The sequence below is a fragment of the Bos javanicus genome, chromosome 25 (genome assembly GCF_032452875.1).
Source record: "Bos javanicus breed banteng chromosome 25, ARS-OSU_banteng_1.0, whole genome shotgun sequence".
NCBI classification, from domain to species: domain Eukaryota; kingdom Metazoa; phylum Chordata; class Mammalia; order Artiodactyla; family Bovidae; genus Bos; species Bos javanicus.
This window is the reverse complement of record NC_083892.1, coordinates 17,342,107-17,366,334: the sequence shown is the minus strand read 5'-3', so window position 1 is coordinate 17,366,334 and position 24,228 is coordinate 17,342,107. Positions and strand designations below refer to the sequence as shown.

At 42.6% G+C, this 24,228-nt stretch overlaps 1 protein-coding gene across 2 annotated transcripts in view; it reads right to left on the bottom strand.

Moving 5' to 3' along the window:
* The window catches only part of IQCK (IQ motif containing K), a 125,598-nt gene that overhangs the window by 57,640 nt on the left and 43,730 nt on the right, over nucleotides 1–24,228 (bottom strand). For both annotated transcript variants that reach the window (XM_061401300.1, XM_061401299.1), the window contains exons 6-7: nucleotides 15,335–15,387; nucleotides 15,122–15,199 (exon numbers count right to left, since the gene is read on the bottom strand). In XM_061401300.1, the coding sequence (XP_061257284.1) occupies nucleotides 15,122–15,199; nucleotides 15,335–15,387 (131 nt within the window). The remainder of the gene's footprint in view (nucleotides 1–15,121; nucleotides 15,200–15,334; nucleotides 15,388–24,228) is intronic.

Sequence of the window (24,228 nt, the reverse complement as noted above, 5' to 3'; positions counted from 1 at the left end):
TCCTGTCTCTGGGACTTCGCAGTGGCTGTTCCCTCTGCCTGGAACACTCTTCCTTCCAGTCTTCATAAAGTTGGCTCCCTCCGCGTGTCATTCAGGTGTCAGTGTCACCTCCTTGGAGAAGTGAGCTTCCCTGCCTTCCCTAAAAACACTAGTACCTCTTACCCCAGGCCTGTGACTCTCAATCCACTTACTCGGCTTTATTTTTCTTCAAAGCACTTGGGTCTTCTTTACATTATACAATATGTTTATTTGTGAGTTTGGTTATTGTCTGTCCTTACAAGGTAAATTCCACAGGAGCCAAGACTTTCTGTCTCTTGTACCTATGGTATCTTGTATCTGTGGTACCTAGAAAAAGTGCCTGGAAAAAGGCAGGCATTCAATAAGCATTTTTGAGTGAATAAGTATTATTATAGATAAGAAAATAGAGGGCTTCCCTTAAGGTCAGAATGTATCAGTGGCAGAGCTGAGGTTAAATGCAGATACTCTGTCTTCCTCTTGCCTGGTCATGCTGCTCCCCATGTTTCATCTTGCCAAAGCAACGGTTACTATTCTCTTAAGATTAAGGATAAGATAAAAGCTATCATTCTTTGAATACCTACCGCAAGCCCTCTGCAGTAAGACTATCTTTCATTTTTATTTGCCTTTCGTACCCTCCCCCTTCTTGTGGTATCAGCCCTCAGATTTTGTTCTGACTGCTCCCCACCCAATGTCAGGGGTAACGTGGGTTACGGTGCCTTGCCTTCCCTGGGCCAAGGTGTGCATCTGAAACCCAGGGTGAGCCAAGCAGACGCCCTTTCCCTGGAACAGGAATCTTGAGTGGAATGTCAGAGACTAGAGGGGTCTATACACCCTGGGTCCCTAAACCTGCTTCTTAGGCCAGACCCTTACATTTCCTTTTGTGTCTGTGGGTTACCTTTTTACCTTCAATACATTCCCTTTTTCTCAAGTAGCCTTTAACTTTCCATTGCTTGCAACAAAAAAACTCTGATGCCATCTTTTAACTGTCACAGCAACCCTATGATGTAGGTTTTATTACCATCCCCATAGTACAGAAGAGAGAAGTAAGGTCCAGAGGTGTGAAGGGATAGCTCCAGGTCACCTAACATCATACATTATGTTGGCTGCATACAGGTCCCAAGACATCCACCTCCAATCCCCAGACTCTGTGAATATATATATGTGTGTGTGTGTGTGTGTGTGTGTGTGTGTGTACATATACTCCCTTATATGGCAAAAAAGGCTTTGTAGCTATGATTAAATGAATAGTTTTGAGATTATCCTGGATTATCTAGGTGGGCCTAATGATATAATCACAAGGGTCCTTATGAGAGGGAAGCAAATGGAGATACTGCTACAGAAGCAGGCCCCATGACAACAGGAACAAGAGGTCAGAGCAATGCAAGAAAAGGGTCAGGAGCCTTCCAGGATGCAGGCAGCCTCCAGATACCAGAAAAGACAAGAAAAGAATTCTCCCCTAGAGTCTCGAGAAGGGACCAGCCTTGTCAACACAGACCTGAGCCCTGTGAAACTGATTTTGGGCTTCTAGCCTCCGCCTCCAGGACGAAGGCAATGGCACCCCACTCCAGTACTCTTGCCTGGAAAATCCCATGGACGGAGGAGCCTGGAAGGCTGTAGGCCATGGGATTGCTGAGGGTCGGACATGACTGAGCGACTTCACTTTCACTTTTCACTTTCATGCATTGGAGAAGGAAATGGCAACCCACTCCAGGGACGGGGGAGCCTGGTGGGCTGCTGTCTATGGGATCACACAGAGCCGGACATGACTGAAGCGACTTAGCAGCAGCACCAGCAGCCTCCAGAACTGTAAAAAGATAAATCTGTGCTGCTTTAAGCCACCAAGGTTGTGGTAATTTACTAAACAGTCATAGGAAACTAATACTCCAACTCCTAAATGTCAGAGCTCAGACTGGAACCCAGAGGTGTCTGCCATGCTGCCTCACGCAGGCTCCCAGAGCTTGTCCCCAAAGAGCCACACAGAAACGACAGGAAAAAGGAGAGGAAGCAGACTGTGTGCCCCAGGGAAAGGGCCACCCCCACGACACACCTCCAGTGAGAGGGAGGCACTCAGCATGTCCTGAATTCAGGAAGCAGCTCTCTTTCCTTCCTGTTTGAAGATGAAAGTTAACATAAAGAGCAAAAAAAAAAAAAAATGATTATCAGGATACTCTGGCCTTTGGAATTACTGAGACAGAAATCTTCTATAAGACAAAATGAATCTAAAGGATTTTTTCCTTTCAACAGGGCATGACAACAAATTTTCTGCCAGGCTACCATCTAACTATGATCTTTAGTGCAGAATGCATGCCATTTCCTGTGCCGTTCTGAAGGCATGAGCGTTTTGGGTCTCACAAAACGCTTAAGCTCAGCACAGACCATCCTACAAACGCTGGTGTTTGTCCTCAAACGGCACAGTGAGTCTTCTGTTTTCATCTCGGGTTTTGGTCATAAGATACCTTTCACCAATCTGAAAGTATTGAGGATTTTTCTTTTCTTTTATCCAACGGTAGAACTTAGCTGAAAAGAGATTTCGCCCAAAGCAAACTTTTCTTTTCTCTTCTATAACATAATCTTTGTTTCATTGAAGGTCTCAGTTTTAATGATGTTTTTCATGAGCCTTTTCCCCAGGGACACTGGGCCAGAGAGGCAGCAGTGTGCTTTTTGTTCCTTGTATTTATTTAGTGATTGATCTGTGCAAGCAAACTGGACTAATACTTTTTGGTCAAAATAAAAAGTTAAATGTTTCCTGTTCTTAGTATGATAGCAAACAATTTCACTGTTTCTTATGGGCTGGTTAAATCAGGACTCCATTCAATAAAAGAGGACAGCACTGGATTCACAAACAGGAGCAAGGAAAAGAGGAGAAATGATGTAATCTGCCGCTGCTGAAAGGTGGGGATGAAGACCCCCCTCCTCAGGCTGATTGGAACATGCGCAGATTGTTTCATTTCTCCCAACTATCACTCCTTTCTCTATAAGAGAATCGTGCATCCCTGCTCTTCCATTCGCCTGCAGTTTTTCCCGAAGCAGGTGGTGTCAATTCCCTATAACACTGATATTGAGCTTTCTCACGGGCCCTGTACTGAACAATGAAGTGTGAGCAGAAGTAATATTGGCCTGGGTTGCTCGTTGCCCTTCTCCCTCTGCCGTGGGACTGAGGAAGGTGCTGTTCCTCCTTCCCAGGCCCCAGAATGAAAAGAGACTTGGAGCAGGGCAAAGAGGAAACATAGCCAACAAAACTGGGTGAAGAATAAATCTTTGTTGTTATAAGGTATTGAGATGTAAGGGTTGTTTGTTACTACAGCAAAATCTAGAGAGAGCTGACTAATATGGAATTCAAGAGGGTAGCTGGGTAAATATTATGTAGGAGAACATATCAGGGCTCTTTCACGTGCAAGTATCATAACTCTTACTCCGAATGGCTTAAGCAAAAACAGAATAAAAGGGGGGGAGTATTTATCTTGAAAAAGGAAAAGAAAAAAGGTATTTATTAATTCACTTTACTAATAGGGGTAGAGTTCGCTTTAGATGAGGTCAGAGAGGTTCAAAACAGTGCCGTAGGGACTCAGACTCTGGCCGCCTCTCAGTTCTGCTGTTACCCCAGGTACAGTCTCTTTAGATAATTGCCCTCAGCTGCTCAAGGCTTATAACCTCAAAGTTTGAAATCTAGAGGAAAAGACAGAAAAGTTTTCCTGGTTGCTTCTTGAAAAATCTTGGGGCTGTCTCTGGGCTTGTCTCTCATTTAACCGTGGTGGTCAGGGGAATTCACTGCTCTGGTCACATACTGGGTCACAAACTCAGCCCAGAGCCAGAGGTGGAGCCAGTTCACTTTGTGCTTGAACTGAGAAGGGGAGAGGGATGATCCTTCCAAAAACGCAGGGAGTACTGTAACCAAAAGAAGGGGGAAATCAGTGCAGGGCTGGAAAAAACATAATGTCTAAAACACAACAAGAAAATGGAATGAAATGAAATAGAATAAAGACTCTTTCATTTTGCAATTCTTTTTAGTTCTTAATGTAACTCTGTACACAATATGAAAACTACAAAATAATGAAGAGGGGAAGACAAAAGCCATAGTCTTGCCATTTGGAGTGAAACATCCCTTTGAAAGAACTTAGATCTAGAGTTATTTAATTCTATGATGATCCTTGACTTAAAATGTTTCCTTTCACTGTATAGTTTAACAGATATGTATAGATTATATATCGTAAAATTTCATTATTTGTATAAACCTAAGAATTTTTAAAGGGTGGTCAATGTTTATATAAAACAGCTACATAAAAGTGCAGATCTTAAAGCAGAGAGTCATGGAAAAGAAATGAGTAGCTGAAAAGCGATGGGCAGCGTGAAGAGCTTATTAAATTATTGGGACCTATGGGGCAAGGACCCATCATTTATGTGATAAGCAATAGGCAGCTACTGGTCCGCCGGTGAGAAATGATCGCGACCTCCCAGCTGTGATCTGACAATATGATGATGTCAAGTCTCAAAGACAGCTGGACTTGGGAGAATTTATTTAAGCAGAACATTAAAATAAATCCAGACTCATACTTTAGATGGCTCCCTCGGCTGGTAGTTAAGATTATTTGAGGCAATAAATGCTACGACACATAATATATACAAAGGAGCGGCATCTGACACAGGAGCTGACTCTAAAATGAGCACATAAGATGAAAATCACACTTAGCCAAAACCTTCCCTTGGCACACGTTAAATTACCCATATAAAGACGTGGCATCTTTCCAGTGGTCTCAGGTAGCCTGTGTTTTCCATCTTAGTACTGATCACTAAGTACCAGGTGATAGGCAGAAGGGCGGAGTAAGCAGTCGTGCTCCAACAAGCACTGACTCTGGAGCCAGGCAGCCTCGGTCCGAATCCTACCCCTGCTATTTCCTAGCTTTCGACCTTGGGAAGTAACATACATCGCTGCGCCTCAGCTTTTTCTCTGACATATGGCTGCTGCCGGCACAGCTAGAACCCATGGGCTCTCCAGTGTTTCCTTACATATCTCACCCTTCCTTACAGCTGTTTTGAGGCCTTGCTTTGTGAGGAGAGGCGAGAAGATTAAGAACGAGGGTGGTTCCTCCATTCTTTTCTTCTTTTTGTTTTAGTGACTTCAAAAATGAGATGTTCCAAATATAATTTAATTTATTATAAGAGGCTGTCCAACCTGTATCAGTCTTTGCATAAGTATGAAATAAACTGTTCTTTCTGCTGTTGTTTGTAACTGCAACCTAGTCTAGGCTAACTTGATTAACACAGTGGGTAAATAATAGTTCCCACTTTGTAGGGTTGTCATGGGGGTTAAATTAGGTAATATTTATATACTGTTCAAATAGTACCTGAGTAAACAGCAGGGCTTCCCTGGTGGCTCAGACAGTAAAGAAACTGTGTGCAAAGCGAGAGACTCGGGTTTGACCCTCCGGTGAGGAAGATTCCCCTGGAGAAGGGAATGGCTACCCACTCCAGTATTCTTGCCTGGAAAATTCCATGGACATTGGAGCCTGGTGGGCTACAGTCCATGGGGTCGCAATGAATTGGACATGACTGAGCGGCTAACACTTTCACTTCACTTCAAACACTATATATACTGGCAGCCCACTCCAGTATTCTTGCCTGGAAAATTCCATGGACAGAGGAGCCTGACAGGCTACAGTCTGTGGGGCCACAAAGAGTCTGACGCGACTGAGCACACACATAAACACTATATAGATGCTTGGTTGGTAGGTCGGTTATGTAGGCAGACAGACAGACACAGAAGGAAGCAGTCGCCTTCTAGGCTGCTCATATGGTAAGTGTCACATAAAACTGAAGACACTAAGGAGAGAGCTAAATACTGTGTCCCATTTTATGCTTCACCTCCAGAGTAAATGCAGGGGAAATTGCCTGCATTTTTAAAAGATCTTGTTTCTCTCTATTTCTCTCCCTCTCCCTATCTCTCCTTCCGCCAAAAGCACATTGAATTAGCATCAATAAGTCCACATACATTGCAATTCCAACTGTGCATAAAATCTGTCCATGAAGACAAATGACCATGTTAGTCTGTGTCATGGTTCCCTGACACATAGTAAGCATCCAGTAAATGGTAGCCAGCCAATTTATGAAAATGCCTGCCTCATGATTTTAGAGCACAATTAAGCATATAATAAATATTAGCTGAATAGATAAGCAAATAAATTAAAAATAACTCCCTTCAAAACAACTGAAATGTACCCATTCATATATGTGTCAATAGTGGGGAAAGATGTATTTCCTTAATAGCTGGCACCAGAGTTTCTCCTAGGTAAGGAACCAGCTTTGTTTAGATGAAAGACCATTTTACAGATGGAAAAACTGAGGCTCTGAAAGCTTAAGTCATGTGTGCTGAGTCACATGGCTGGAAATGGTAGAGCACGGTTTAGTATGCAGAACTGTGATTCCAGAGCCCAGGGTCCCAACCCCTACACTGCACTATCTCCACTTTGACTTCCAGACCATTATTACTCCACCCTTGACAGCTCCTGGATTTCACATGCAGCATCTTCTTCAACCCACCCCATAAGCCTCTCAGATACTTCGTTATTCATACTGATGACACCTCCGACACCAAGGCCTCCAGGCCGTGTGATTGCATGACCCCCATCTTCCTTTGTGACAGTCCCCCAACAGAACAGTCACATCTTAGAATGGGTCGCCCCTGAAGACCGTCACATCTCAATTTCCCAAATTCCTGATCTGATCATAACCTTCCCTGTCCTTTCATCTTTTCCACCCACTCACTTCTATTTATATTATTTGTCGCTCCTGCATGAGACTATGACTTGGGTTATTGGTGTCCATCTAGAACAGGGCTCAGCAAACCAGAGCCCGGGGCCAAATATGGCCCAGCACCTACTTTTGTAAAGAGAGCTGTGTTGGAACACAGCCATGCCCCTGTGTCGCATATTGTCTATGGCTGCTTTCATGCTACGAGTCTGGAGCTGAGTTGTTACAACAGAGACCAAATGATGTGGCCTGCAAAGCCTAAAAGATTTACTATGCTGACCTGACCTAGAAAGTCATTTCCTTGTTCCCCAGGAGCCATGTTTTTAGGGCAAGCCCATGGCTCTGATTATATTAATCCTCCTCCTTGTCACTGGGAAAATTGGATTTGGCACTGGAGGGCCGCAGGGAGGGAGAACGAGGCTGAGGTAAGGGAACTGGCTGGTGAGCTGTGTCTGATCGGAGCCAGGTCTCAACTGGGTAACCGGGGCCTCCTCACACCGTGAGGCTTCTCACTTGGGCTCACACTTGTCACTCTTCCCCTCACCACCCCAGGGCCATTTTCCTGAAAACTCGGTCTCCTCCGCCATCACTCCAGCCATCTCCAGTGGAGAAAAGCCCACAGCCCTCCCGGTTAACCACCAGTCAATAGATGCCTCCTTGACACAGCCCATCCGCTATTCAATCAGCTGCTCACGAGGAGCTTTGAAGCATCTTGTTATTTCTCTTCCTTTTAGTGTTTTATTATCAAACATTTCAGATATAAAAAGTAGGCAGAAGGACTTCCTTGGTGGTCCAGTGGTTGGGACTGCCCTGTTGCCAGTGTGGGTTCGATCCCTGGTTGAGGAACTAGGATCCCACATACCACACAGTGAGGCCAAAAAAAAAAAAATATATATATATATATATATATATATTTAAAGTAAGCAGAAAAAAAAATTAACCCAGGTCACCATCCAAACTTAATTATATTCTTCTCCATTTCAGTCACTCAATGTAACTTCCCCCAGCTCTATCCATTGACATCATAAGGTTACATATTTCATTCATAAGTTCATAAGTATTTCAGCATGTTTCTCTAAAAAGTAAACTTTTTAATCATGACTATGAAATCATTGTGTGTAACAATTCCCTATATCATCAATTATTTATTAAGTGTTCAGATTTCCAGTTGCCTCCTACTTTTTCTTTCTAATTTGTTTCTTTGAATCAGGGCTCAAATAAGATTCATTGAAATTTCTAAAACTGTATGGACCCAACCACTCCCATTTTAGTGCTTCCAAGTTGGTTACTTCCAACATGAACACGTCACGTAGTGCTCCTTCTCTTTCTGAAAATTGATTGTTAAACATTAACATAATTCAGAAGATATGGTATTTCATGAGAAAACTGTAAGACGTTATTCTTAGAAATGTTAACAATGTTTTCCCATCCCTAAGATCCTGCAAATAAAATTTGCAGCCCCAAAATGTCTCTTTGCCACGTGCCGTGAGGGTTATTCTGAGCTGAAAACAATCAAGGCCCAGAAGACTCAGGAAGAAACTTCAACCTTCCTCCTAACTACTCAAAGAATTTAGATAGAGGGCCTGTGCCTGGAATAGAGTTAATCACCAGATAAGTCTGCAGAGAATGTGAGTGGGGTGTGGTGGGGAAACATAGAGATCAGAGGTCACTCTCTGGCCCATTGTCTCTGCAGGGCCGCTCCAACATTTATTTACCAAACATTTGCTTTTCCAGCTTTGCGTCAATTGCCTTCCTTCCCTTTGAAGTCCCAGATCCCTACCCTTAACATCTTCTTTTGTCTTTAGCTGAAGATGGTATTTAAGGTGAGGGTCTCAGCCATTTTAGTAAGTTACTCAGTTCTTCTAGGTCTCTCCCGTGGACACATGTTATGAAACTTTTGTCTGATTTCCTCCTGATAATCTGTCTCCTGTCAATTTAATTCTTACACCAGTGAGAAGAACCTAGAAGGGTAGGGGGAAATTTCTCCCTCCCCGAGGATCCTCTGGGCCTAGTCTAGACCTTTTGCTATATTAGCTTTGCCAGTCTTCAATCCTGAGTCTTCCCAACCATCTGTTTCCTCCACCCGCTTTCCAGGATTGCAGAGGGTTGCTGGAAATAATCTCCTAAACAGGCTGCTGTATGCATCACAAATTCAGACCATCAGCTGGGCCATCTCTATTTATCCTAGTTGGTTCCCTATCAGTTTCACCATAGCAGCTGCTGCTGTCTCCTCCCCACCCCCACGAGCCTCGGAACCTGCCTGGGCCTCCCTCTCAGCAGATGCCTTCACATCCACATGAAGGACCAGGACAGCACCGACCATGAACTTTCTCAGCTTTTCTCCCTCCCCGCTCAGATTCCTCTCACTTTTCCCTCTGGATGCAATCACAAGTTCTCAGCCAGGGGCCCTTCTGTCTCCCCGCATCCCACATTTGGCAGCACATGGAGACAGGCGTGATGGTGATGACTGCAGGGGGCGCTACTAGCATGCGGTGGGGGTGCTGGAGATGCTGTGCAACATGCTATTGTGTACAGGCCACCCTTCCCCCCACCAAAGAAGAATTACCCGGTGCTAAGTGTCAGCAGGGCTGCCCAGGTGGCTCAGCGGTAAAGAATCTGCCTGGCAATGCAGGAGATGCAGGTTCGATCCCTGGGTTGGGAAGATCCCTTGGAGTAGGAAATGGCAACCCACTCCAGTATTCTTGCCTGGAGAATCCCACAGACAGAGGAGCCTGGTGGCCCATAGAGTCACAAAGAGTCCAACCGGATTGAGCGATTGACCACACACACACACACACACAAATGACAACAACAACAATCAAATGTCAGTAAGGCTGAGGCTGGGGAAACCTGGAGTAGAGATCTTCTCCTACCTTACCTGGCTCTCTGCTCTCCCTGCTCATGAGCATTCCCAAGAAGGATGTAGCCCCTGAGGTCTGGCCTCTTCAAGACCAATCCTGGGCACCAACCAGCACTAGCCCCACGTGACTGGTGCCAGGCCTGCTGGGGGGGGTGGAGTGGGTGGAGCATACATGGTGTTGTACATCTGCATTTCCCTATAATGCTTTGTTAACATCTGTTTTACAACACTCACTACAGAATCTATAGCTAGTTGTAAACACCTCTCTCTCACCCCAAGGGTCGGAGCCATATTTTATTTATCTCTGTTTCTCCACAGCACCAAGCTCTGCGTTGCATTTGGGAGGTGTTCAATAAATATTTATTGCATCAAATTAGCTTAGTATCATTTAAATTTTTATCATGCTCTGGGCATCCCTTTGTAAAGCAGAGAACAAACACCATTTAAATCAAGAGCTCTTATGTTTTTGTTCCTGTGGAGTCCAGTTGATATGCTTGCAATTGCTACTTTGCAGTATATTTATATGAGCTGCCAGCGGAAGTTAGCAACAATTTTAAATTTAGGTTATTTGTACAGTAAATAACTAGGGATTTGAGAGAACTCAGTTGGAGAAATTCTCTTATTTTTCAGATTCTTTTTCATTGGTTATTGCAAGTGAAAAAATGTTTCATTTTCAACTTGGAGAATGATATCAAAAACCCTTGTCTTAGAAAAACATATGTAAATCCTTCACTTACTGATCATTTATAGTCAACAAAGGCTTTTCATTTTCATAGTGGACTAAATTAGGTACAAGCTTAGAAGCTTAATAAGAAACAAGATCTTCTAGTATCATACTCCTTTTAATGTATAGTTTCAGATTTTTAAAAACTAGTAATACCTGGAGTCTTTCAAACTCTCAAAACTGAGAAAGTCAGCCAAGAATCTATTCAATTTAGCATTCCCCAGAAAGGTGGATTTAAGCAAAAGATGTGATATTTGTGGGCTAAGTGTCTAATTTCGTGTTTCATACTCTGTTTGATACGGGATTTTACAAATCTTGCTTAATTTCCTGGTGCCTCAGTTTCCTGACATTGTTCTTACAAAGGGCTGATGTGAAAACATTTCCAAAGAATAGGTTAAATATTATTCTCTCTAAATTGAGTAGTCATTCTTCCACTTTTGGCTTAAAATAATGGTTCATTACTTAAATGTCATCTTCCAAGTAAGGTGTTTCCTGACCACGTGATATAAAGTTAGGTCCCCCTCAATACTCTATCCCCATCTGCTTTATCCCACTCTGCTTTATTTTTCCCTATAAGCAACTATTTATAGTACACTTATTTATTTGCTAATTGTCTATCATCCTCCACCAGAACATAAGCTCCATTAAGGCAGGAGTTTTAGCTGCTTTGTTCACCACTCTATCTCCAACACCTAGAATGATGTTTGGCACACAGTAGTACTCAATAAACATGTATTATATGAATGAACAAATAATGCAAATCTAGAAATGACATATACTATAAAGATATCAAAGGCATGAATCAGATGTAATTAAATAAACATGGCTAGATCTCAAAATGTATTTTAGTCAAATAAAAGCAAGTTGCAGGATAATGCATAAATTTTCTCATCTGCAAAATAGGGCTGGTAATAGCATTGTTACAAGAATCAAGTTAGTTCATTAGTATTAAATGCTGAGACCAGTGATATAGCACTCAATAAATGTTAGTTGTCATCATTATTAGGGCTTCCCTGGTGGCTCAGATAGCAAAAAGTCTGCCTGCAATGCAAGAGACCTGGGTTCGATCTCTGGGTTGGGAATATCCCCTGGATAAGGGAATGGCAACTCACTCCAGTATTTTTGCCTGGAGAATTCCATGGACAGAGCAACTTTGCAGGTTACAATCCATGGGGTCAGAGAGTCGGATATGACTGACCAATTAACCCTTTCACTTCACACTTTGGTCATTATTGCTTTATCATTGATGATAAACAGTTCCCATAAAATAATACTACTAATTTTGTATGATATAATCTGTTTATATAGTTAAATAACTAATTTTAAGAATATGGAGGGATGAAATATAGACCAAACATTAATTCTGTGATAAGACTCGGATTAGAATGGTGGTCAAAGAGAGTGTTAACTTTATCTGTCATGTTCTAATATTTTAAATGTAGAATTGATGCATATAACTAAAAGTTAAAATTTAGAAAAGTTTGGTTATAAGACATAATGACCTTTGGGGCTAGGTGGAGAGCAAGATACTGAAGGAGGAACTCCCCAGGTCAGTAGATGCCCAATATGCTACTGGAGATCAGTGGAGAAATAACTCCAGAAAGAATGAAGGGATGTAGCCAAAGCGAAAAGAATACCCAGTTGTGGATGTGACTGGTGATAGAAGCAAGGTCCGATGCTGTAAAGAGCAATATTGCATAGGAACCTGGAATGTCAGGTCCATGAATCAAGGCAAATTGGAAGTGGTCAAACAAGAGATGGCAAGAGTGAACACTGACATTCTAGGAATCAGCAAACTGAAATGGACTGGAATGGGTGAATTTAACTCAGATGACCATTATATCTACTACTGAGGGCAGGAATCCCTCAGAAGAAATGGAGTAGCCATCATGGTCAACAAAAGAGTCCGAAATGCAGTACTTGGATGCAATCTCAAAAACGACAGAATGATCTCTGTTTGTTTCCAAGGCAAACCATTCAATATCATAGTAATCCAAGTCTATACCCCAACCAGTAACACTGAATAAGCTGAAGTTGAATGGTTCTATGAATACTACAAGACCTTTTAGAACTAACACCCAAAAAAGATGTCCTTTTCATTATAGGGGACTGGAATGCAAAAGTAGGAAATCAAGAAACACCTGGAGTAACAGGCAAATTTGGCCTTGGAATACGGAATGAAGCAGGGCAAATAATAGAGTTTTGCCAAGAAAAGGCACTGGTCATAGCAAACACCCTCTTCCAACAACACACGAGAAGACTCTACACATGGACATCACCAGATGGTCAACACCGAAATCAGATTGATTATATTCTTTGCAGCCAAAGATGGAGAAGCTCTATACAGTCACCAAACACAAGACCAGGAGCTGACTATGGCTCAGACCATGAACTCCTTATTGCCAAATTCAGACTTAAATTGAAGAAAGTAGGGAAAACCACTAGACCATTCGGGTATGACCTAAATCAAATCCCTTATGATTATACAGTGGAAGTGAGAAATAGATTTAAGGGCCTAGATCTGATAGACACAGTGAGTGCCTGATGAACTATGGACTGAGGTTCGTGACATTGTACAGGAGATAGGGATCAAGACCATCCCCATGGAAAAGAAATGCAAAAAAGCAAAATGGCTGTCTGGGGAGGCCTTACAAATAGCTGTGAAAAGAAGAGAAGTGAAAAGCAAAGGAGAAAAGGAAAGATACAAGCATCTGAATGCAGAGTTCCAAAGAATAGCAAGAAGAGATAAGAAAGCCTTCCTCAGCAATCAATGCAAAGAAATAGAGGAAAACAACAGAATGGGAAAGACTAGAGATCTCTTCAAGAAAATCAGAGATACCAAGGGAACATTTCATGCAAAGATGGGCACAATAAAGGACAGAAATGGTATGGACTTAACAGAAGCAGAAGATATTAAGAAGAGGCGACAAGAATACACAGAAGAACTATACGAAAAAGATCTTCACGACCTAGATAATCACGATGGTGTGATCATTCACCTAGAGCCAGACATCCTGGAATGTGAAGTCAAGTGGGCCTTAGGAAGCAACACTATGAACAAAGCTAGTGGAGGTGACAGAATTCCAATTGAGCTATTTCAAATCCTGAAAGATGATGCTGTGAAAGTGCTGCACTCAGTATGCCAGCAAATTTGGAAAACTCAACAGTGGCCACAGGATTGGAAAAGGTCTGCTTTCATTCCAATCCCAAAGAAAGGCAATGTCAAAGAATGCTCAAACTACTGCACAACTGACTCATCTCACACGCTAGTAAAGTAATGCTCAAAATTCTCCAAGCTAGGCTTCAGCAATACGTAAACTATAAACTTCCAGATATTCAAGCTAGTTTTAGAAAAGGCAGAGGAACCAGAGATCAAATTGCCAACATCCGCTGGATCATCAAAAAAGCTAGAGTTCCAGAAAAACTTCTATTTCTGTTTTATTGACTATGCCAAAGCCTTTGACTGTGTGGATCACAATCAACTGTGGAAAATTCTGAAAGAGATGGGAATACCAGATCACCTGACCTGCCTCTTGAGAAACCTATATGCAGGTGAGGAAGCAACAGTTAGAACTGGACATGGAACAACAGACTGGTTCCAAATAGGAAAAGGAGTCCGTCAAGGCTGTATATTGTCACCCTGCTTATTTAACTTCTATGCAGAGTACATCATGAGAAACGCTGGGCTGGAGGAAGCACAAGCTGGAATTAAGATTGCCGGGAGAAATATCAATAACCTCAGATATGCAGATGACACCACCCTTATGGCAGAAAGTAAAGAGGAACTCAAAAGCCTCTTGATGAAAGTGAAAGAGGAGACTGAAAAAGTTGGCTTAAAACTCAACATTCGGAAAACAAAGATCATGGCATCTGGTCCCATCACTTCATGGGAAATAGATGGGGAAACAGTGGAAACAGTGTCAGACTTTATTTTGGGGGCTCCAGAATCACTGCAGATGGTGACTGCAGCCATGAAATTAAAAGACGCTTACTCCTTGGAAGGAAAGTTATGACCAACCTAGATAGCATATTCAAAAGCAGGGACATTACTTTGCCAACTAAGGTCCGTCTAGTCAAGGCTATGGTTTTTCCAGTGGTCATGTGTGGATGTGAGAGCTGGACTGTGAAGAAAGCTGAGTGCCGAAGAATTGATGGTTTTGAACTGTGGTGTTGGAGAAGACTCTTGAGAGTCCCTTGGACTGCAAGGAGATCCAACCAGTCCATTCTGAAGGAGATCAGCCCTAGGATTTCTTTGGAAGGAATGATGCTAAAGCTGAAAGTCCAGTACTTTGGCCACCTCATGCGAAGAGTTGACTCATTGGAAAAGACTCTGATGCTGGGAGGGATTGGGGGCAGGAGGAGAAGGGGACGACAGAGGATGAGATGGCTGGATGGCATCACTGACTCGATGGATGTGAGTCTGAGTGAACTCCAGGAGTTGGTGATGGACAGGGAGGCCAGTCGGACACGACTGAGTGACTGAACTGAACTGAACTGGAGAGCAAGAGAAAATGGAAAGATTAATTACTTAGGATAAGAAATGTTCTAGGTTTTCTATTTGATTTCTGAAGTGCTTCTTGAATAATCACTGCCTGGATAGGATGCCCTTAGCTAAAATTAACCGGAGAAAAGACCTACCTATATAACTGACCCGGGGTCCTGGATGGATTACATAAATTAGTTCTCTTAGGCGAACTATCATTAAAGAGGAAATGATCATTAACACAATCTTAAAGTTAGGAATAAATTATTCAAAGACTTGTGCCATTACTTACTGCAGTTTCAGCCACTCTTCCACAAATGGAATGGAGAAGAATTCTGTGAATGGCTCCCCTATCCTCTTTGGATTTTGACTGGTCACGACACCATATGTTTGATTGACAAGAAAACAATAAACAAGAACTCAAGTCAATTGTTGCTATTCTGCTGGCAAATTAATGCTATTGAATTCTTAGGGTCATTGAATATTCAAAGACTGAAAAACTTACTTGTATAACCATTCAGTCAGAAAATCGCAGGCAATGAATTTGGTTCTTTTCCTCTAAAGAGAGAAGAGAGAATTAAATTATATTCTTTGCCCACATAGTTAAGTAGGACAAAGGAATAGGGGTTAATTTATTGCTTGTGTTAGATGAAATATGCATAAGTCCTTGATGAGGCTTATAAGTACATCAAGAAACAATAACTCAGGCAAAGTAAAGAATACTGATGACATTTCTCCAGTCATCTTGGGGTAAGCATCTTTTCTGACTATATTAGCAGGAACTAATAAAATACAAGGCACATAGTAGGAGCCTTATTACATGTATTTTGGACTCGCCTCAGAAGGATTTATTTAAATCTAGACATTGTCTTGGAGTAAATATATTTATTGCTTTCCCCCATTCCGCTCAAATCCTCAGAAGTCAGTACATCAGGTCCGGGTGCCATTGGCCAGTGCATTGACCCTGCCTTGCTGCCCACCCATATAGCCCCTCTCCACTTCATCCTTATTACCAGAAGCCCCTGGTGGGCTGCCGTCTATGGGGTTGCACAGAGTCGGAAACGACTGAAGCGACTTAGCAGCAGCAGCAACAACAATCAGTCCAGGGGGAAAACTACATTTCCCAGCCTTCCATCAAGCTCCAATACTTTGGCCACCTGATGTGAAGAGCTGACTCATTGGAAAAGACCCTGATGCTGGAAAAGACTGAGGGCAAGAGGAGAAAGGGGCGACAGGGGATGAGAGGACTGGATGGCATGACTGACTCAATGGACATGAGTTTCAGCAAATTCAGGGAGATAGTGAAGGACAGGGAAGTCTGGCGTGCTGCAGACTTCATGGAGTCACAGAGTCAGACAACAGAACAACAGCAAGTAGCAAGGGACAACCATAAGACATAGTTCTGATATTTGAGATAGAAATTGACATACCTCATAGATTTCTGAGACAATGCTGCTGCTGCTAAGTCACTTTAGTCATGTCTGGCTCTGTGCGACCCCATAGATGGCAGCCCACCAGGCTTCCCCGTCCCTGGGATTCTCCAGGCAAGAACACTGGAGTGGGTTGCCATTTCCTTCTCCAATGCATGAAAGTGAAAAGAGAAAGTGAAGTCGCTCAGTCATGTCCGACTCTAGCGACCCCATGGACTGCAGCCTACCAGGCTCCTCTATCCACGGGACAATGCTACTTTCCCAATTTCTACTGCTCTCTTCCTTAAAGTTTCCTTCGCTTGTTTCCATCTGGAACACAGATGTGGGGCTGGAAGCAAAGCAGCACTTACAAGCCAACAGGCCAAAAAACAGGAGATTAGAAAGAACCTGGGCCTCTGATGACTTCCTTAAGTCAATGCACCAGCTTGCAGCTGACCTACTCTGGATATCTTGATATGTAAAGGAAAATCAACTTCATTTGGACTATTGCCACTGTTCTTGATTTTTCATAACATGAAGCTCAGTGTGGTTCCTAGGTGATAGGTAGCTAACGAGCCACAAGGGGAAGAACATCCTGGAGTAACAGGGCTGAAGGCTCACAGGACAGATATGGGGTAGAGCATTGCTTGCCCTGCCTCCTAGTCCCGTTTAAAATGTCCTATAACCCAAAGAGAACTATTTAATCCCTTTTAGAAGATTATTATGGAAACTGGGAGATAGAAGGCCCATCTGCTTCTCCTTTAAATAGCAGGGGCTAAGACCCGATTGTTGGTTACCATGTGAAAAGATCCTTTCCAAGAGTGAAGGCAAGACAGACTCTGATGGAAATTCTCTCTTTTCCCTTCCCAGGTGTACCCTTCTCCACCTCACTCTGTGCCTTATGAGGCTGATTTTATGGTTCGTATCAACCAGGCTTGCTTACTCTTTTGTTGGGTCCAGTCACTGGAGGTACCAGCAAGAAATCCGAGAGGGGAAAGAGAGAGAGGCAGGGAGGTAATGAGCTGAACTGTGTCTCCTCCCCCACCCTCTGCCCCATGTTCATATATTGAAGTCCTAACCTCTAACACTTCAGAACGTGACCTTGTTTCAAAATTGGATCAGTACAAATAAAATTAGTTAAGCCCTGCCACTCCTGAAGGGCACAACAAGTCTAATGAGAGTGAACAAATCTGGGACTTTATTAGTAAGGAAGAAGAACAGACCACCAATGGCAGATCCCTAATGACATTGTACCAGACCCTTGATCCAACTATGCCTGAAGCCTTTCATAAGCCAATATATTCCCCCTTTCTTACTCAGCCAGTTTGTTTTGTTTATAGCTTCCAACAGAAAGAGTTTTAACTAATTTCTTAACTAATTCCTTTCTTCTCTCATTGGCTAACTCCATTTGTCTTTCAAGATGCCTCCTGGAAGCCTTTCTGAGCATTCTTACCCTATTCAATTTAGAGTAAGCTCTCCTCTCCCGGCCAGCACTGGTTCTACGTGCCCCTCTGTTATAGCACCTCAGGTATAACTGTAATATAACTGCTAGCCCACATGTCCAACCCCTCTACCAAACTATAAACTCTCTGAGCACAGGACATGTGTCTTCTCTATCTTCCCAGTGCTTAACTGAGTATCTGGCACAGAGCAGGTGATCAATGACTGGTGAATAAGTGAATGAATGCATTCCCCATGCAACTCAAGCAAGAAAAGCAAGAAAAAACTCCTGTACAAGAATTCTGACATTTATTAAGTAGGCATTGCTAATAAATTCTGGACAATTCCTCTTCATTTTCTTCTTCTAATATTTTATTTATTAGGAGAAATATTTTTCTTCTGTTTTTCTTCCCCCCCCTTTACTTTGAAGTAGCCAAATTAGCTTTATAGGCTTAAATAAGGTTTAAAAGATTGTTGTGCAATTGATTCTCACCACAAAGGAAAGTGCCACTTAAGATTTTTCACTGAAAGTTTTACTACAGCTGTTAGTAAATAAAATATAGAGGTGCCTGAGTTGCTGGAGATTGTCTGCAGTCTTTTCCCTCACTGCTGATAGACTTTTATTAAAAAATTGAAACACTGCTGGCCACAGTAATAAAATTAAATGCACTCGACCGTGTAATGGGGTCTTCTAAGTTTGCACTGCAAGAGTAGGATTCCCTTTGAAAAGCTATCTTTCACCAAAATAAGAAAATACTTGTACAACAATGCAAATATGTATTTAGCATGAATTGCCATCTAATAATTTAAACAATCCAGCAATTGTAGGATGGCAGTGTCTCTCCCTCTCTCCCTACAAAAGATACATTGTTCCTTTGGCATTTAGTGCACCCTTTGGTGGTAAAGATTCTTTCTATGAAGGGAATGCAGCTTGACTTACTCCATTAAAAAGGCTTTTAAAATAGCCAAATGGTCTGATGTATGAAGGTCATGCAGACAGATTTAATCATTTTGATGCAAAGAAATAAAATGGAAGAAATTGTGTTTTCCTTCTGTCCTGGGCAAGTGTGGACGTGCTGTGCATACTCAGACACATGGAACAGTGGGGATATTGTTCAGCTGTTGTTTAGTTTAAAAATTATCTTCGGGGAGCTGAAAGGGAGAAGGGAAAGCAAATGAAAAGTTGTGGTGAGTGAAGAGATAAGAGAGGAAGTAATACAGAGAAAAATTAAAGAGTGAGATTAAGAAAGTATGGGCACCCAGGTTAATGTAATGTAGACAAATACACTGAGTTCATGATTGTTAAAGGGTAAAAAATGTCCAAGTTTGGGCAAGCAGGGTGATCAGTTAAGGCAACCTTATACAAAGTTAAGAAACAATTTTTTTTTTAAAGTCCAGAATTAAAAGGAAAAAGACTGAGTGTCAAGGGATAAGACATCATCATGCCATCAGGAACCTGCGAATTACTTTGTTCTGCATCCAAGAAAGCAAGATGGATGGAAAATGGGATAAGGTGATGGCCAGGGGCAGAGGCCGGGAGGAGCTCCCCACACCTGAGGCCAGGGCTAGGGATAGTGATGAAGCAAACAAAGCAAAGTGGTAACCATGAAATCTAGGTGGCAAAAACCTGGGTGTTTAGTCTGAAATTCTTCCCATTCTTCTACATGCTGGGAAAAAGTTTGTAACAACATTGAGGGGAGGGGCAATGGGGGAGGAGAACAAATGATAAAAGACAAACCCCAAAGACAAAAAGGCAGAAATTAGACAGTATTTTGTACCAGTTTTTATGCTGGATACACACATAGGAGAAAGACTCGAGGATTGAAGACAGGGACGAGGAACAACTTGCATTAGAAAGTCACTGACTCTCTTCCAGTAATGAGTGCAATTTTACTCCACCAAGGTCAAAAGAATAGGCTGTGAGGTTAGTGAAGCTTGGCTGCCTATAGCATTGTGTTGAGGCTCTTTGGGTTTGCAAGAGAGAAGAAGATGCTTGGGTTACCTTGGTTACTGGGCTTTGTTAAAAAAAAAAAAAAGAAAGAAAACCTATTTTATTTATTTATTTTAGATACTGATATTTATTTTTCACTTTTTATTTATCTTTTTGTTTTTGGCTTGCTGGGTTTTTGTTGCTTTGGGAGGGCTTTGCCTCGCTGCCGTGAGAGGGGGCTGCTCTCCGTTGGGGTGCACGGGCTTCTCACTGTGGTGGAGTCTCTTGTTGCAGCTCGTGGGCCCTAGAGCATGAGTTTAGTTGCTCCTCTGTATGTCAAATCTTTCTGGATCAGGGATAGAACCCGAGTCCTCTGCATTGGCAGGTGGATTCTTATCTACTGTGCCACCAGGGAAGTCCTAGGCTTTAAAAAAAAAAGTTTAGGCTGTAACAAACGCCCCGCAAATCTGAGAAGCTTGTAACATTGATGGTTTCTCACTTGTGTTACATGAAAAATGCACATTTCCACCAGCTGTGGCTCTCTGCTCCATGTGGTCTTTGCCCTAAGATGTTGCTGATTGTCATGGCAAATGAAACAAATATGATGAACTATGTTTTGACCCTTAAAGCACGTTTGAAGTGACACATGCATTCATTCCGCTGACCAAATCAGTGATGTCAAGATCCCCTAAGGGAGTTGTTGTTCAGTCACTCGGTCGTGTCTGACTCTGCGACCCCATGGACTGCAGCACACAAGGCTTCCCTGTCCTTCATTATCTTCTGGAGTTTGCTCAAACTCATATTCTTTGATTTGATGATGCCATCCAACCATCTCATTCTCTGTCGTCCCCTTCTCCTCCTGCCTTCGATCTTTCCCAGCATCAGGGTCTTTTCAAATGAGTCGGCTCTTTGCATCAGGTGGTCAAAGTATTGGAGCTTCAGTTTCAGCATCAGTCTTTCCAGTGAATATTCAGGGTTGATTTCCTTTAGGATTGACAGGTTTCAACTCCTTACTGTCCAAGGGACTCTTTTGTTTTTGACTGCGGCTTCTTTTTCAACTTGCTGCTGCTTTTTCTGCTGCTCTCTCCTATCTGGGTGTTTCTCTGCTTCGGGGTCTCCTGACTTATGAATTTTCAAGCTTTCTCCTCTTCTCTGGTATCTCTCCCCTTCTACCCACACTGTGAGCTGCCCTTTCTCTCTTTGTCTGACATCCTCAATCCCCAGACTGGAGAATCTGATTGGACTGGTTAGACACTACCCAGGATGGACCATCCCTGTTGGGCAGAGCAATGCCAGCCCATTTCAATGCCACTTGCCATCCCTGAGTGGCTGCCCAGATGACCTGACACTTGTTCCTGGCTCATTCATTTGTGGCCAGAGTGATGGGGGTATGGACAAAGTAGGGGCAAGGGGCTGCAGTTAAGGCTGTGGGCATGGTACCCACTTAGAATGTGTCACATAGATAGTCTCCACAAGAAACTTCCAGATATCTGAGACCCTCTCCAAACATGACAATACTGAACAGTAGCTATAATCTAGAAATGTACACACGTGAACTATAACCAGCTGCCAAAACGCTTATCACGGCAAACTTCAAACAGGGGTTCGTTATTTCTCCCATTGCATTAGAATTTCATTAGCAAAAAATAATACTTCTAAAAAGAAGTTAAAATCATATACTTGTAACCCAAAATATTGACCAAGGCTTCCAGCACAGGCCACGTGGTCATTTCTAAAAGTGTTTTAGATTTTAAAATTTGGTAACACTAACGTAATTCTACCACACCTTTCCTGCAAGAATCTATTTTTTCCACTGCTTAGAAATTTGTTTTCAAACAAAAGCTGATGGTATGTCTAATTTCCCTTATTGGTCAAGGCCAGGAAATGGAGTTTCTTCCTTCAGTTACCAGAGTCCTTGCACTTTTTAAAAAGACATTCAGGTATTTTATTTAAAAAAAAAAAAAAACACTAGAATAAATGACTATTACATAAGCAAGGTATATAAAAAGAAAAAAAAAGGGTTTTGCTTTACTGAATTATTCATAGTAACAAATTTTAATGTCATGAGATCATCAGAGGACTTATCAGGAGTTAGAAATAGTTTCCTGATACCAACAATTGTTTACAATTCTCTTCACCGTAATGGAATTTGATGAGTAACCAAAAGCCAAAAGGGAAAATTTTACGTTGTGTGGGATAGGATGGGGAAAGAGGCGGAAAGTCTTATCACCTCTATCCAGACTCTGCATGTAATCTGTATTTAAAGCTGAGATAAGATTTATTTTCAGCCATCATTTTATTCATGTATAAAACTCCTGATTTCTTTCCAAATTAAGCAAGGTATGCTGTTCCAGTTTGGCCCTGTTCAGTACACATTTAATGAAGTCATACTATGTGCTTCCCTGGTAGCTCAGGTAAAAAAATCTGCGTGCAATGTGGGAGACCCAGGTTCAATCCCTGGGTCAGGAAGATTGCCTGGAGAAGGGAATGGCAACCCACTCTAGTATTCTTACCTGAAGAATTCCATGGACATAGGAGCCTGGTGGGCTACAATCCAAGGGTCACAAAGAGTCAGACACGATTGAGCTACTAACACGAACACCTACTATGTTCTAGGCCCCGTGCTAAATCTTAGAGATGAAGAAATGAGTAGGCCACAGCTGCACACCGCACAATGTCCAGCAACCCGCCCTCCCTCCCCAAGGTGAGCAGTGACTGCAGCGAGTATGCAGGATGAACCCCTCTCCAGCTCCAGGTACAAACCCTGATAAAGCAGTACAGGGAATCCCACCTCACCTGCCACCTACACCTAAACCAATGAGGTCCACATTTATCCTCTCCAAAGGGATTCACTGACTCAGGATGGGCATGTAATCAATTCCATCGTGATAAGAGATGTGTTGGGGCTCCTGGGAAGCCATTTTGTTTGCTTTTCTGAAATATTTTGAGCATTCTCTCCTTCTGGCTGAGGCAAAACCTAAGCCAGTGGCCATTGCTGTGCTACTATTTTCAGAGAAGCCAACTTATGGATAAAGCTGACTCTCTAAGAGATCAAGCAGAGAGACAGAGAAGAGAACCAAGAAGAGAACCAAGTGTTCGATTGCATCATCGAGCACCTGAATCAATCCAATCCCGAAGCCTTCTTTCATCTCAGAAACTTCTAATTTCCTAAGCCAATAAATCCCCTTTATTATTTAAGCCACTTTCCCGCTAGTTTCAACATAATGAACCATAGCTAAGATAGCTGCCCACTATCCCTTCTGCCTTCTTTGTCTAACAGTGCCCCGAGTTCCTACTGGGGTCCACCCTTCTCAACTCTAAAGCTGTGTGCCTTGGATAAGTCTCCTTCCATTTGCCTAATATCCCACTGAATCCTCCTAGTTCCAAGGGCTGATTCCAAACTAGGTCATTGACCTGAGCCAGTTTGATGAGAGAAACTCTGGGAGAGACTCTCTTCTTCTGCTACCTTCAAGCCTTATGAAACATGGGCTGGTGGCACAAGGAGAGGGAAGGTTTGAGGGTGGAGCAAAGCCAGAGGAAACAGAATCAAGAGATGGAGGGGGAACTAAGTCGTGAAGCCTTCACTGGGCCCCCAGATCAAGTTGTAAAGGAAGGTCTCCCCATGGGCCTCTTGTCTATATAAATGAACAACAAAAGAAATCCTTTTCTACCTAAGTCAGTTTGGATGGGGGCTTTGTTTCACTTGCATGAGCTGCCTCAAGGAGTATTTGTTGTTCTTGCTCAGCCTCAGCAAATATAGGAATATTAGATTTGCATTCTTCACACATCCAGCTGAAATAAACCCTTCAGTTCATACTACTTTTTACTGCTAACAGAAAACCTCATATCAAAAATTGCTTACAGTAAAAATCATTATGTTTTTCCACTATGGTTTTTCCAGTGGTCATGTATGGATGTGAGAGTTGGACCATAAAGACAGCTGAGTGCCAGAGAATTGATGCTTTTGAACTGTGGTGTTGGAGAAGACTCTTGAGAGTTCCTTGGACTGCAAGGAGATCAAACCAGTCAATCCCAGAGGAGATCAGTCCTGAATGTTCATTGGCAGGACTGATGCTGAAGCTGAAACTCCAATACTTTGGCCACCTGATGCGAAGAACTGACCCATTTGAAAAGACCCTGATGCTGGGAAAGATCGAAGGCAAGAGGAGAAGGGGACAGAGGATGAGATAGTTGGATGGCATCACCGACTTGATGGACATGAGTTTGAACAAGCTCTGGGAGTTGGTGAAGGACAGGGATGCCTGGTGTGCTGCAGTCCATGGGGCTGTAAAGAGTCATACACGACTGGCGACTGAACTGAACTGAACTAAAAAAAATCATTAACTTTACTCTGAGTACCCAAAATATATTTAGAGAAGCACTGGAAAGAATTTCCAAGTGTAGTTTACAACACAGCCACTAAGCCAGTTATGTTTAATATAGCAGTCCAATTAAGCTCTAATTAAGGTCTGACCTCTCATGTTCCAATTATGCTAACCCAAAGGCATGGCTGAATGTCAGGGGATCAGTTAAGAACATCATCAACTGTAATGTCTAATCTTTATAATGATATCTACATGTCTCAAACTTAGTTTGCTCCAGCGGAATACGACCCACTTC